Consider the following 16188-nt stretch of genomic DNA (forward strand, 5'->3'; position numbering starts at 1 on the left):
TTGTATACTGTTTGGCAGATGAAGAGTTATTAGTTTATATGTACAGACACATTTTTTGGACTTTTACTTGCCTAACCATATCTAATTAGTTACAGAGGAATTTGCCTATTTATTAGTTACATAAATAATTTGTATTATTCTGTGAATGCTGTTAATTTACATTTACCTTAAAATACAATACCAGGCAACTTACCACATGCTTTATAAAAGGCTGTTATGGAAAAAATATACAAAATATCAATTATTTTGACAGAAGTGTAAAAATTGTCCGTGATATCAACTATTTATTAATATCTTCTTTGGGGCAGAACTGTTTTCTATTTTTTTATTGCAGCCAGTAGATTTATGTAACTGGTACATAAAACCCATGTGTCAGCTTAATTTTTTTTATTTTAACACACTCTATATAGTGTTATACCATGGTTAATAGTTCATTTTCTTTTCTTAAGCAAAGAGACTTTTTCTTATGATAAAGTGTATAAAGTGTATGTCTATTCCATTTTTACCCTTAGGAGGTATTTTAATCTCTATATTGAAATATAGATTTCAGAGGAATTGATGAGTGGCAAAAATTACAGCATATAATCTAAAGAGTTTTGTTGGTCTACATTTTTAAACTAAATTGCATAACACAACAGATTTGTGACAACTGAGATTTTATTAAGTGCTTTATTCTGTATACACTGATCACAGACATTGCCTGCCACATCTATCTTAAAATGCATCTTAATACTTTTCACATTAAGTAAACTATTCTAAAGCATATATATGAGATGTTTATGTGTTACACATAGTCACCATGACTATATAGGTTCACTGACACATGTATTTCTTTTCTAAATCTCTTGAATTTCATCAGCCTTCATTGGTGATAAATTGATCTGATGCCAAGATTTTGTTTAGGGTCATAACAACTTTTTATAGTATGTTCACCTTGTCAGTTTATTCCTTTACGATGAATAAATTGGGATATTTTAAAATTAATTTCATGTAATATCTTATTTAAAGTGTTTGCACATGTGTGTGTATATATAAGAGTGTAAAAGAGGATAACATAGGTATACTTTGTGGAATGTAATACCACAATGTTAAATTCAGTACCATAAAGGCAACCTGATGCCATGTCATCTCTAGTAATTCATCTAACAAAATCCAAAAATGTATAACTATATGTAGTTTAATTGTGTATCAATTTTTCAGGAAATACTTTGGACTCAACATTAGAAAACAGAAGTAGTACAGCAGCACAGTACCTTCAAATTTGTGATAGCATTAATACAAATAAAGTACTTAAACAAAAAGCCAAGAAGAGGAGAAGAGGAGAAATGAGGCAGTGGCAAACAGGTAAAATACTAATACTTTGCTTTATTGATATTATAATAATTTGAAAAGTGGAGTTATTTTTTTTTGTAATTGGAGAAAATATCAGTTGTTTATAGTATAGCTCTATCCCACATACCTGTTTGTGTTTGATCTAAATAGTTGTGTTTCTTTAAATGTGTTTGACTCATACTTAATAAAACTATACTTGTTTGCTCTTTACCCTAATGGTGTTTTAAAAGGGAATTGTCAGGTTGGTTTTACAATAAAGGGTACCTGTTTCTAGTTTACAAAGTGCATGTGATACAGTATTTTGGCAGATGAATAATATATAGCAGAGTGCTGCTCATTAATTTGTGTGAGCTATTTTATCATAAATTTCTTTTAATGTGCATTTTATCTTAGAAAATTTTATTCCACTAGTATAGTTCTCACAGTGTGAATATTGGCACTTTTGTTGTAAAATCTTTTTAAACAGTCTGGCTAAATGTCACAACTTCCCTATTTTTTTTAATCTAGCTGTTATAATAGGCCCTGATGGACAACCCTTGACAGTATATCCTTGCCATATTTGCACAAAAAAGTTTAAATCAAGGGGATTCTTGAAAAGACACATGAAGAATCATCCTGATCATTTGATGAGAAAAAAATATCAGTGTACAGATTGTGACTTTACAACTAACAAGAAAGTGAGTTTCCATAACCACTTAGAAAGCCATAAGCTTATAAACAAAGTTGACAAAACCCATGAGTTTACAGAATATACACGAAGATACAGAGAGGCTAGTCCACTGAGTTCAAATAAACTTATACTAAGAGATAAGGAGCCGAAGATGCACAAGTGCAAATACTGTGACTATGAAACTGCAGAACAAGGACTATTAAACAGACATTTACTGGCTGTTCACAGCAAGAATTTTCCACATGTTTGTGTTGAGTGTGGGAAGGGCTTTCGACATCCTTCTGAACTCAAAAAACACATGAGAACCCATACTGGCGAGAAGCCATATCAGTGTCAGTATTGTGTTTTCAGGTGTGCAGATCAATCAAATCTGAAAACTCACATTAAGTCTAAGCATGGTAACAATTTGCCATATAAATGTGAGCATTGTCCCCAAGCATTTGGTGATGAAAGGGAGCTTCAACGCCATCTGGATTTATTTCAAGGACATAAGACACACCAGTGTCCTCATTGTGACCATAAGAGCACCAACTCAAGTGATCTAAAGCGGCACATCATATCTGTCCACACTAAGGATTTTCCTCACAAATGTGAGGTTTGTGATAAAGGTTTCCATCGTCCTTCTGAGCTCAAAAAGCATAGTGATATCCATAAGGGTAGGAAGATTCATCAGTGTAGGCACTGTGACTTTAAAACATCAGATCCATTTATTCTTAGTGGTCATATCCTTTCAGTTCATACTAAGGATCAGTCATTGAAGTGTAAAAGGTGCAAGAGAGGGTTCAGACAACAAAATGAGCTGAAAAAGCATATGAAGACCCACACTGGAAGGAAGATTTACCAATGTGAGTATTGTGAGTACAGTACAACAGATGCATCTGGCTTTAAACGACATGTGATATCAATACATACAAAAGACTATCCACACAGGTGTGAATTCTGCAAAAAGGGATTCCGAAGACCATCAGAAAAAAATCAGCATATTATGAGACACCACAAGGAGGCTCTTATGTAATAAGACCAATATAAAGAAAGAAACTCTGGAAAATATGATATGCTACATGGCAGTAAAACTTCATAAACCTTTTCATCTGGTTACAAAGTTGATATTAAATCATAACTTTGCATTCTTTGTATTAAAAATATTTGAATTGACAGGGTATCTCATAGCCCTTTGAAAATTACTTAAAGAATTTAAGAAGCACCATAGAATGGTTGTAGAAAAACCTATTAAGTGTCAATTTAATAGGATTATATGCATAAACTACAGAAGGGAAGAGTAAAGATAATGACTTTATTTGGCTGATCATACTAGAGACATGCTTCTGAAAAAAATCTTACATAATTTAGGAGTTTAGCAATGCTTTGCTATGACAAGCCTCACTTTTATGCAATTTTAGAAATGGGGTGGGAAATAAAATGCAGTGATCCATCAGGCATTTTGTCATTGAGCCTTTTATATGGTACCTGGAAATTGAATTCCAGAAATCTAAAAGTTTATGTATTCATTAAAATAACTTTCACTGAAAAACAGGTTAGATTAATTCAATACTGTTAAAAAGAATTTCAGAGCTGCTAAAATTTTATCACAGGACAGGATGTTTAAAATAAAGCATTCTGTGCTAAACTCTAAGGATTAAAGTTCCCTTTTTTATGCTGTTTGAGTTGGTTATTGTTCAGTATGGCATATATGACAAGCGTATATTTGAGTCAAATATGGCTTTCTAAAACGAATGCAACCAGTAGTGTTGCAAACAAAGTTAGCACTATATTTCTTAATGATCTAAAGATTAAATTGAGAGAACTCAGTTTTCTTAAATATTATAATGTTTAGGGTTTTTTTAGGACAATTAGCAAGTATGATGGTTCTAGCCTTACTTGCTCTAATGTTTAAAGGTGCAATTTTATGCCATTCTTGAAAATTTTGATTTTTAAAATCTATATATATACCATATAATTAACATGCATTTTCAATACAAGGCAGTGTTTATGCAGTATTTAACAAAACACTGTGCTGCCAATAGAATTCAGAAGTGGATATTCAGTTTACAGTGTATAAATTTAAAATATGCATCCCTTTAACAACGCTTTGTGTTAGCATGCTGGAAATCAAAATGGCGCTTAATATAAAAAGCTGGTTTAGGGAAATTTAATGAAATCCTGTTCATAAATGTATTGCATATGATGTGTACTTTTAAGTTTTAGTTGCTTCATGTTTACACTCAGCTGTTCAACATTATTAAAATGTAATTTTACTTCATACTATATTGTGGCTTTGTATTTCAACTAATGTTCACCTTTCTGTTTTTTTGCACCAGATAAGAATCAGTTTCTTGAGAATAAATTTTTTATCTTTCTTAACTTCAGAATATTAAATTTGGAAAATCTAAAATTGTGTGTTATGTGACTGTAAATGATGTACACGCTGTAAAATAAGATTGTCTCTGTTACGTGGGATTATTTCTAAATGTTACTCATTGAAATGAGCATACAATAAAAAGCATTTATTGCACTTCAAGGTTGTACAAATTTATTTAAAGTTTTGCTGTAAGGTTCATTCTTTATTAAGAGACTTTTCACTTAAAGTTGCTCTTAGGCAATTTGGTCTGCAGATTAACATGTAGAATTTTGTGCATTAGCAACAATACAAGTTAAGAATTTGAAAAATTGTAATGATTATGACCTGATTATTCCTCAAAAATATAAATTTTTGCTAAAACCATAGCAAAATGCTAAAACCATAGACAGAATGCTATAAAAGTGCCCATCTTAAGACTTGATATTTAATATTATAGAGAAAACTAAATATTTTTAACCTGCTTAAGTAACACAATCTTGAGAAATGAATCTAAAATTATGTTTCTAATAGAGCAAAATACATTTTAAAGGAAAACTATTAAGTACTTGGGAAAGACTTCTGCAAATGAGCATAAAAATAATCTATATTCAAACTAGTTATCATTCAGTAGAATTAATGTACCTAAAGAGCACTATTGCTTAAGACTGTCAATTTGGTTAATTGTCTTTTAATGATCACTAACAAAAAAGAATATGTTAGTCATTACATGTAAGACCAGTGCTTTTTTAAGCTTTAATATCTATATAGTTTATCTAGGGATCTTGTTAAAATACATATTCTGATTCAGTAGGTGTGGGATGGGGCCTTCAATTCTGCATTTCTAGTAAGCTCCATATGAGTAATAAGGTGTTAAGATAAAAGTCCCCAGGGTGATTCTGGTACACTTTGGCAACTTTGTTTAAACAGATAGCGATGGACATGGCGTTTGAGCTGAGACATGAGTGAAAAGAAGAGCCAGGTCATATGAATATCCTGTGGAATAGCATTCAAGGCAGAGAAATGTACAAATGCAAATAACCAGAGATGGACCAGCTTTGGCTGGATCATGGTAAGGGGGACTGATGAGAGATGAAACCTGTGAGAATTTGAAATGGGAAGCCATTGGAGAGTTTTAAGGAAGGGAATATGTAACATGATTTACATTTTGAAGATCACTGCAGGTTGTGTAAGGAATATATTGTAGAGGAGCCGAAGGAAGTAGAGATCCATATAAAGAGATTTTCCAATTATTTGTGGTTACAGTGAAGCTGGAGAAAAATAGATGGATTTTCTTTCTTTCACTTATAAATTGGGTCTAGAAAACCTCATTCAAGATGGAACAAATAAAAATTTAACTTATATTACAAACAAAATTGTCTTAAAAATACAAATACTACTGGCACAGACCTGTCTTATGACAAAACAGATTTCACCCTAACAATGCAGATCAAAGTACCATCATAAGAAAGAGAAATAACTTGGTAATTATTTTAAAAGCATTTTCCCAGAACAGTTCAGGACCATTTTGTGGAAATGGATTTTTCTGATTTTCACTTCTAAATGGCCTATACCATGATAGAGAGGAAAAGATTGCTACTGTCAATTGCTATTGTCGCTCAGGTACAGCTCTTAAATTCAACTCATGCATATATAGGACAACCACCAGTTTGAAACTTGAACCGCCCTTAAAAATATATATGATAGAGCCAAGCTAGGATGGCTGTCAGTTGGGTGTCATCTTGTGCACCAAAAGGTTGCTAGTTTGATGTTTGATTCCTGGCCAAGACATCCTGTGTGCCAAAAGGTTGCTAGTTCGATGGTTCGATTCCTGGCCAAGGCCAACTCGTTTCGGGTCCTATCCTGGTTCTCTCTCACTCCCTTCTTTTCCCTAAATATGTCCTTGGGTGAGGATTGGAAAAAATGTATGGTAGTGGGTGAGGATTGAGAAAAAATATATAGTATGAAAGATACATGTTATATAACTTTTTATCACAGAAAATTTTCAACCATATATAAAAATAGAAGAGCCCTAACCAGTTTGGCTCAGTGGATAGAGCGTTGGCCTGCAGACTCAAGTGTCCCAGGTTCAATTCCGGTAAAGGGCATGTACCTTGGTTGTGGGCACATACCCAGTAGGGAGTGTGCAGGAGGCAGCTGAATCAATGTTTCTCTCTCATCAATGTTTCTAACTCTCTATCCCTCTCCCTTCCTCTCTGTAAAAAATCAATAAAATATATTTTAAAAGAAAAATAAAAATAGAAGAATATAATGAACCCCTACAGTATGTAGCGACCACCCAGCTTCAGTCATCATTTTGTGGCCAACTTTGTTTCGTTTATATTCTTCCTTACTCCTCTCTGTACCCTCCTACCTAACTGATTTATTATGAAGCCCCCTAATCTCACTGGTTTAATTTGAAGTAAATCCCAGACATTTTTTGAAAGAATATATAGCAAAATTCTTAATCTTAAGTATGCCTACTTACAGAAAAAAATGACTCATCTCACATAAAGTCAGAGGAACAAAATAATCCTCTTGTTTAGATATTTTGTTCAGACATCTTGTTCAGATATGTTGGTGAGAATAAAAAAAAAAATGCTGTCCTAATTCTATCCAGTAAGGTTTTTTGGCTCTTAATAGGGATTCTTTTGGAGAATATGCAGAAAATCAGTGCTCTAGAATATCATTGGATTAGAGAATGTTTCTAACTTTGTTTGGCTCCATTCTGTTCTTCAAAATATAATTAGCTTGTAAATTTGATACTGGTTTAAGAAGGTCTCTTAGAACCTTGGATCCTAGATAAGAACTGGCTAGTGTTATTGGCAGTTTAGAGGCTCTGGAAAAGAAATTGTGACACTTGTAGGGTCAAGACTGTAGCACTAGATAATCCCAAATGAAAAATATTTCACCTGCTTTGTTCCAGTTGTGTAGCCTTTCTCTTTGAACATTACCCAAATAACTATTTCAAAGAGAGCTCTGCTTCATTTTAAATTTCGGACCAATTGGCAATATTTAAACTATCCCATTTTGCCCATATGTAAGTCCCAATCATTACCTATCTGATCCCAAAACCCTGTCATTCTCGGTCCCAATAACAACTACTCATAACATGGCTGGCTCATCAGACTCCTTTAGAGAACTACCTCATAAAGCCTATATATTTTCCTATTTTAAGAAATTGGTCTGACTTATTATATCTTGGTACAAATGAGCTAGGAGCATCCAACACTGATTGTGTTAGCAAACCAGATATTGAATCACAGCATTATATTGCAAAAGCTATTCCTTAACATAGAGGATCTCTGGAACATAAAATTTAGTAACAAAAAATTATTTTAATGTAATTGGTTGGGAAACCAAACCAAAGACCCTGGACTTAACATCTCATCCACAAGAGACCAATCCAAGAAGGTTACCAAGACTGCCTGGCTATCATATAATTATTTCATTTAGCAATGCTAGTGTTCCTTTGTAGACTCAAAAGATGAATGTCTTATTTTGACACTAAATATTAACAATTTTATTAAAACGGAATTATTTATTTATTATTTAATTTAAAACTTATATTTACTATTTTATCCAAGTATCAGCATGAAATAATTTATATTTTTTATTAAACAAAGTACTATAAAAATCCAATAAATTTAGTAATGGTGTGTGATGGTGGAAAGATAACCTTGTAGAGAAGTTTTCTTACTTTCAAAAGAATTATGTCTACACATCTTTGTAGATTATAATAATGAGAAAGAAGTGAGAATGGCTTTTTGTTTAGGTAATCCAAATTGGGGGGTAAGATGAAAATTTTTAAACTTCATTTTGATCCTTTTGTACTGTTTGTGTTAAGAAAATGTATTACAGTTAAAATACTATTATAGGGATGGGAAGAATGCTTTATGGAATCATATTTGCAATAAATGAGTTATGGAAATTAGAAGACTAGGTTTATAAGACTAGGCTTTTAAATAAGAAACCTGCAAAAACCAGAGGTCCAGCTATGTTGAATTGTTGTCACTAATAGTTCACATCAGGCCTTTTTGTTTTTTTCAGTTAAGGGGGTATTTTTAGTTCTAACATTCACATGATAGCAACTTCCTGACAAAAATGTATAGCTAAGCTAAAAACCTATCCTGCATGTTTCTTACGAGGACTTCCACAAAAAACATACAGATACTTCACATATTTTATTTAGACACTTAAATAACTTGTCTTGCATTTCTTGCAGTCTCCATTTTATTTGACATCTAAAGTGAAACATACTCAAATAGAAATTAGATAATAGGCATTTCTCACCTGACAACATTTTTGTTGTTGTTGCAATTTTCAGAGAGAAGCTGTGCGAAAGTTGTGAGGGAAAAGAAATCACTACTATTTTTATTGATCTTAATCAGAAATTGGAAAAGAAATACATTTAAATTTATTAAGTGCAATAAGTACCTTGTCATGACAACTCCATTCAATCACTATGCTTAGATCAAGTAAGCCAATGACATGCTGACAGTTCCAATTTTCAAAAAGTTATGGTGGTAGTTTTCTATTAGGCTACTAAAAACCACCATTTATATCATATGTAATGGCTAGAAAATATGGCATAATTTTTTTACAGGTACATATATGAGTAGTTAGCAGAAGGGAAACTGCCCTGTTATTCCCACACCAAGGGAAAAAATGTAAGGACTATATAGCTCATGAAAAATATTAACACTTTCTATCACAAAATATTGATAAAATTGGAATTGTATCAATCCATATTATAGAGCTTGACCTTTTAGTCAAAGTATTAAGATAACAAAATAAGGCTTTAGCTTTGTATCAAAACCTATTTGAAAGTTATGAGTGTTAAAAGCATTTTTCTTATTATGGTTTGATTTAGTGTAGTGCCTCATCTGTTCCTATCTTAACATAGTATAATGAATAATTATTAAAGTATAATTATAAAACATGATAGGTTCTATACAGATATTTGCAGAGATATTTCAGTGCAAAACCTTATTTAAATGTAACCCATATATATTTGTTGCCTTAATTTATATTTTGTCAAATGCAAACATTTTAATTTTTGCTAATTCATAACTTTAAGCAGAGGGCTTGAAATTAAGAAATTTCATTCCTATCTACTAATATACTTAGAAAATACTTTCATTCACTTTGTAAGGTCATTAGAACCTAATTAATCAACCAACTTCTAAGTTCAGTAAATACTCTACTATAAAAGCTCTTTCTCCCAAGTTAGATGCAAATATCAATAATTTGTTGTTTCTTTTTTACTTCTTAAGCCTTTATGCAATATTTCAATGTCACATTATATATTCTACTATAAAAATGTCTACTTTCTTTCTACCCACTACTACAATATATTGTTATATGTTTTCAAGGAAGTGGGTGAGCTCATTTGGGGGATGATATGCTTTGAAAGAACAGATTTGCCAAGCCATTGATATGTACTTAGAACCATAATATTACAATGTGCAAATTAGTGGATTTATTTATTTAAAAAATATCCCACTTCCCTACTTAATGAAGCTAACCATCACCCTTGGTTTAGTTATGTCTCTAAGAGGTATAAATAGCATGTAATGAAGCAGCTCTTTTAGTCATAGGTTCAATGTGAGAAAAACAAATATATACTGTATAGACCAGTGATGGCGAACCTTTTGAGCTCGGCGTGTCAGCATTTTGAAAAACCCTAACTTAACTCTGGTGCCGTGTCACATATAGAAATTTTTTGACATTTGCAACCATAGTAAAACACAGACTTATATTTTTGATATTTATTTTATATATTTAAATGCCATTTAACAAAGAAAAATCAACCAAAAAAATGAGTTCGCGTGTCACCTCTGACACACGTGTCATAGGTTCGCCATCACTGGTATAGACCATGCACTAAACTTTTAAAAAAAAAATCGAATAGTTTTTTTGCCTATTTTTTTGGTAATAAACAGTATCAATCCTTGTAGCTGAATTGCATATCTAATATAAGAGAAGATCTTCTAGTAGAATAACTTGTAAAATCTCTGCCCCAACAAATTAATTCAGTATCTAGGAAGCATTCTATTGAAAAGTAGTGAATTATGTCCTATATTGACTACTATGGAAGTTTAAATAAGTGATATATTGCTATATTAATACAAGAATGTAGATTCAGGCCTCATAAATGGTTGGAGAAACTCATCTTCAGGACTAATTCATTCCATTTGATTCACTGGGTAGTGCCATGGTTCAAAATTTTGATTGGCCTTTTGTTATGGAAAAATTAAAGTACTGATGCAGACCCCCGAAAAACTTCTTCTGAATTTGAGAGTCATTCATGGCTAGAAAGGAAAAAAAAAAGTTAGTTTACAACTGGCTGATAATTGATTTTAGACATTGTCATGGTATGAACACAGTTTTGAAAAGTGATTTAAATTGATAGATATAAAACCAAATGAAATGCACTATGATTTTGTGGTGCTCTTTTATATGTATACTAGAGGCCCGGTACACAAATTTTATATGGGGGGGTGAGGGGTCCCTCAGCCTGGCCTGGACCCTTTCCAATCCGGGACCCCTTGGGGTATGTCCAACTGCCAGTTTAGACCCAATCCCACAGTCCGACATCCCTCTCCCAATCCGGGACCGCTGGCTCCTAATCGCTCACCTGTCTGCCTGCCTGATTGCCCCTAACCACTCTGCCTGCCTGCCTTATTGCCCCCAACTGCTCTCCCCTGCCGGCCTGATCACCCCTAACTGCCGCTGCCTTGGCCCCCGCCACTGTGGTTTTGTCTGGAAGGACGACAGGAAGATGTCCGGTTGACCCGGTCTAATTAGCATATTACCCTTTTATTAGTATAGATTTAATGATACAGTGGTTTGTCTAACTTTAGTCTAGGTATATATTTCAAATTATTTTAAGCATTAGGGAGGGAGGATTCAGTAGAGTTCTTCCTTGCTGTCATATTTAGAGGTTAAATATATCCAAATGTCTCTAACTGTTAATAAATATAGATTTTGAATTAACTCTCAGTATCTAGTCCTTTAAGATATCAGGTTTGGTATTTATTGCTACACATTTTTAATGGGGACAGTAGTAATGAATACTATTTGACAGATCTTCACATTGATGTAACCCCTGGGGTACATATAGTTAGTAGCAGCAATTGCTTTTCAGTCTTAAATTTCAACATCAAATAACCTCTCAGTGACAAATTTTAAATCCTATACTGACTTTCCCTTGCTGCTCATGTGGTTCTTGGGCTATCAGGTACCCTTTATTAGTTAACAAGTAGTAATTAGTAACTCTCAACTAATTAATAACCTAAGAAACACCTATGTCAAAGCTCAAATTATTTTTATTTTTGGGTTACTAAATGTTGATTGCTTTTATAGATGATAGACAACCACTTACACAAGATTAATGGCTTAATTGTAGTTAGAAAAGGGCTTCAAAGCTAAACAATTTTGAATTTTTTTTAAATAAATAGTTGAGTTTGTTCAACCAAAAGGTAATTTTTAAAAGGAGTTATTTAATAGATGCGTAATTTTATTAACTCTACACCTGCAGTTATTTATTAACTATACAAATATAGTATTTTATTAACTATAAATCTGTGATTTTAAATTTTCTTCAAAAGTTCTGCAATTGATTGACATTTATATATTTATCTATTGTATTTTGTGGCTTATTTAAACATTTTAAGCCTTTTATTGAAGTATCATAAACATGTAGAAAAAAGTGCACATATAAGTGTACAACTAAGTGAATTTTCCCAAACTGAGCACATGCAGCCATCACACAGATCAAAAAACAGCATGCTATTAATACCCTAGTAGTCTTCCTTATGCTCACTTCCACTAAGTACCCATCCTCAAGGATAACCACTGCCTGAGTTTAATAACCATAGGTTAGTGTTATCTGCTTTTAGTACCTAAGCAATTTTTAACAAAGCAAAGGCTGTCATTTTCACAGTGTTAAAGTCAGATACTGTATAGTTTCCAAGCTAGGAATCTCAGCTTTTTTCTGTTCATTGTATTTGAGGAATATCATACATTCCCATTACTATCAATGGATTATTGTTACAACCACTTGGCAGTACTATAGAAGTATGTAATTAGAGAGAAAAAGAACCTCAAGGTCATTCTGTTGTGTTAGTAGGGTGTTTCAAACTCGGCACTATTAACACTTTGGGCTAGATAATTCTTTGTGGTGGGGGACTTTCCTGTACATTGTAGCACCCCTGGTCTTTACCCACCAGATACCAATAGTACTCAATCCCCAGTTGTGAAAGCAAAAAACGTCTCCAGCCCTGGCCAGTGTTGCTAAGTGGTTAGAATGTTGGTCCATGTACTAAGCGTTCGATTCCCGGTCAAGAGCATGTACCTAGGTTACGGGTTTGCTCCTGCCCCTGGTCTGGGCTCTCACACACCTCTCTCTCTCTCTCTCTCTCTCTCTCTCTCTCTCTCTCTCTCTCTCTCTCCCCCCTCATTTAAAAATTATTTAAAATTTTTATTCTCTCCCTCCCTTCTTCCCTTCCTCCCTTCCTCCCTTCCACTCTCTCTGAAAAGCAATGGAAAAAATATCCTCTGATGAGGATTAACAACAATAACAAAAATGTCTCCAAACAGTGCTAAATGTCCCCTAAAGGGAAAAATTGCTGCTGGTAGAGAACCACTATGCTAGAAAAAATACACCCTTTGTTTGATGTTCATTATTTTAAAGGTTAATAGGTTAATAAGTAGAAAAGTTTTAGGAGAGTAGCTTTCAGTCCTACAGAAAAAGAGGGTTTTAGTAATTGTCCTCCTTACTAATGTATTGGACTACTGTATATAGAAAGAGGCTAAGGTCTGTATCATCTTGTCATCCTGGAGAATATCGTAGAAGGTAGATATTAGAATACATGACATTTAAAGTACTCTTCATCAATTTAACTATAACTATGGGATTTAAAGGTGGATAATCTTATAATCTAGTTAGAAAGACAGGCAGACCTTTTCTCTTTCAAATCTTAAAAATTTAGAATCTACAGGACATATATGATTGCAAGTATTATTAAAACATGCTGCTCCATCTTCCATTCCCCTTCATAATCATCTATAATATTTCCTACCTGCTTCAGAAACAATAAGGTTTTTGGAAAATTTTAATAGAATCATTTCAATAACTCCTAAGGTGTGCAAGGAAATAAAACCCAAAGTTAATTGTGTTCCTATTTGGGGTAAAATCATATCTAATTTATTACAGTTTAGATAATTAATTACAATGCTCCATGTATGAATCATTTCAAAGTTTATTATCTCTTACTATATATCAGTAAGGGAAATGTGGAAAAGTCTTAAGAGGAAAAAAAATTCTGTAACATTTTAGTTTATTCTGATATTTTACCAGAATTTTTAAAGGCTGTTATATATAAAGAATATACATGCATTTTAGTACTAATAGGACTAGATACACTAAAGTGAACTTACACAGGTCCATTTGTCTTCTGTTTTCTCAATCACAATTGTCTGTGTGTCACTACCTGGTGGTATATATTCATAGTCATCATACAGGAGTCCTAGGATTGGATATTGTGTCCTGTACCTACACAGAAAAAAAAGTTAGTTTACAAGATGCACATGAAAATAACTTTCATTCCTACATAGTCACTCCTAATTTGATTCCCCTTATTAAAATAATTTTTCTCTGCAAGACTTTTAACGTTTTCTTTTTTAAAATCCCCTGTTAATGTACAAAAACTTACTACTATTATTTTTAAAAAGAGTAAGGGGAGGTACTTCTATTTCTGGAAATAATGGACCACAAGCAGATGAGAGAGTGATAAAAATGAAGGGAAGCAAATGACATAAGCCTTAAAATTGCCTGGAGATTTCCTTGATCACAGCATAGGAAAAGGGAAGCCAAACAGATTCTAGCAGTTTCACCAAGTTGAGGTAACAAAATTTCAAGTAAAACATGCCAAAGCAGTCAGAATTTGTGGAGCAGAATAATAGACAGGAGAGAGATACATAGATGGAGAGAGGTCAGGAGACCTGTAGAGTGTTGACCACAAATCTTTTCGTGAGTACGGATCATTGTAGGCATGTGAAGACTTGGGAAAGAGCCACTGGAAAGGAGTAGTATGGAAATTCCTAGAGCTCACATAGTAATGGGAATAGTTTGTTCCACTAACCAGAATGGAAAAAACTAGTATGGGGAAAAACAAGCAGAGACTACAGGAGATTATTGCCTTAGTAGTGGGATGTCATTAGTCCTAGACTATATAGTTTGTTCTAATAGAGTTTAAAGGCAAGACTTGAAAGTATTAAACTACTTCCAAGTAACTTAACTTTATCTCAGAATAAAACCACAAAATGCTTAGTGATATAAAAATATTCAGAAATCCAGTATGAAAAATCACAATATATGGCATTCAATGAAAAATTAGTAAGCATGCAATGAAGCAGGGATATATGACTAATAATGAACAGAAAAATAAATTAGTAGAAACAGACCAAGAAATTGTAGATAAAAGAAACAAGTTGGCAAGGGAATATAAAATTTATACAAAAAAAAACCACAAAAAAAAAAAACCAGAGGGAGGCATGAACAATATGAGGAGAACAATGAAAGATATAAAGATTTACATTGAACTTATTTACATGAAAGTTACACTGTATGGGATTAACACCATTTTAGGCACTGCAGAAGAAAATACTGTTAATTTGAAGACATCAAGAAAAATTATCCAAAATAAAACATGAGAGTAAAAACACTGAAGAATATAGAATATGAGTTAGCTATGGAAAATATCAGGTTCGCTCAATGTGTGCAATTGAAGACCCACAGGATTGGCAGTAGACAAAAGTAATTGAAGAAATAATGAACAAGTTGTTTCCAAAGTTTTTGAATACTACAAACACACAGATCCAAGAAGCTCAATGGACATCAAGGAAAAGACTGATGAAGAAAAAAACAGAGAAGCGCATTATTATCAAATTGTTGAAAACCAGTGATTGAGTTTCTTGCAGCCAGAGAAAAAAAGAACATTAAGAGGAAAACAATCATAAGATAAACAGCTAACTTCTTATCAAACAGTGAAAGTGAGAAGACAGTGGAATGACATCTTTAAAGTATTGATGGAAAAAATAATTATTGACTTACTATTCTATACATAGTAAAAATAACTGAAAAATGAAGACAAAATAAAGATGGTTTTCAGATATAAAAAAAAAACACACAAGAGAAGTCTTCACCAGCATGACAAGAAATGTTTAAGGAAGTCCTTCAGGCAGAAGGAAGATGATATCAGATAGAAATTTGGAGCTAAGCAAAAGAATGAATAGTAACAGGAAAAAAAAATGTGGGTAAATTTAAAACAAGATTGGATATTTTTCTTATTAATATTTCTTTAGAAATAATTGGCAATTGAAAGGAAAATTGTATTGGGAATTTATAATATAGGTAAAGGTAAATATATGTGTCAAAAATACCAAAAAGGCCCTAGCCAGTTTGGCTCAGTGGATGGAGTGTAGGCCTGTGGTTTGAGGGGTCCCAGATTCGATTCAGGTCAAGGGCACGTACCTCAGTTGCAGGCTCCTGCCCACCCTGGCCCTGGTCAGGGCTCGTGCAGGAGGCAACCAATCAATGTGTTTCTCTCATATCAATATTTCTCTCTGTCTTTCCCTCTCTCTAAAAATCAATAGAAAAATATCCTCAGGTGAGGATTAAAAAAAAAAACACCAACAAGATCATGAAGGGAAATGGAAGTATACTATTATAAAGTTTGTATGCTACATGTGATGAGGCATAATAATTTTATTTGAAGGTAGACTGTGATGAGATAAAAAATACTTTAATCCTTTACAATTATAAAATAGAAGTATACCTAATAGG

The 16188-nt window shown here is 33.0% G+C and overlaps 2 protein-coding genes across 12 annotated transcripts in view; one reads left to right on the forward strand and one right to left on the reverse strand.

Annotated features, from left to right (window-relative positions):
- ZNF711 (zinc finger protein 711) overlaps positions 1-4520 on the forward strand; it is a 42176-nt gene extending 37656 nt beyond the window's left edge. For all 9 annotated transcript variants that reach the window (XM_036304108.1, XM_036304107.1, XM_036304112.1 and 6 more), the window contains 2 exons: positions 1201-1344; positions 1840-4520. In XM_036304108.1, the coding sequence (XP_036160001.1) occupies positions 1201-1344; positions 1840-3017 (1322 nt within the window). In that variant the 3' untranslated portion in view covers positions 3018-4520. The remainder of the gene's footprint in view (positions 1-1200; positions 1345-1839) is intronic.
- A 5744-nt stretch (positions 4521-10264) lies between these two features.
- Positions 10265-16188, reverse strand: part of POF1B (POF1B actin binding protein) — a 73019-nt gene continuing 67095 nt past the window's right edge. For 2 of the 3 annotated variants that reach the window (XM_036304738.1, XM_036304737.1), the window contains 2 exons: positions 13782-13896; positions 10265-10651 (listed from right to left, as the gene is read on the reverse strand). In XM_036304738.1, the coding sequence (XP_036160631.1) occupies positions 10646-10651; positions 13782-13896 (121 nt within the window). In that variant the 3' untranslated portion in view covers positions 10265-10645. Of the gene's footprint in view, positions 10652-13751; positions 13897-16188 lie in introns of those variants that run through there. The other variant, XM_036304736.1, reaches the window with a different exon arrangement.

This window comes from Myotis myotis, unplaced genomic scaffold (assembly GCF_014108235.1).
Source record: "Myotis myotis isolate mMyoMyo1 unplaced genomic scaffold, mMyoMyo1.p scaffold_m19_p_4, whole genome shotgun sequence".
Lineage (NCBI taxonomy): Eukaryota > Metazoa > Chordata > Mammalia > Chiroptera > Vespertilionidae > Myotis > Myotis myotis.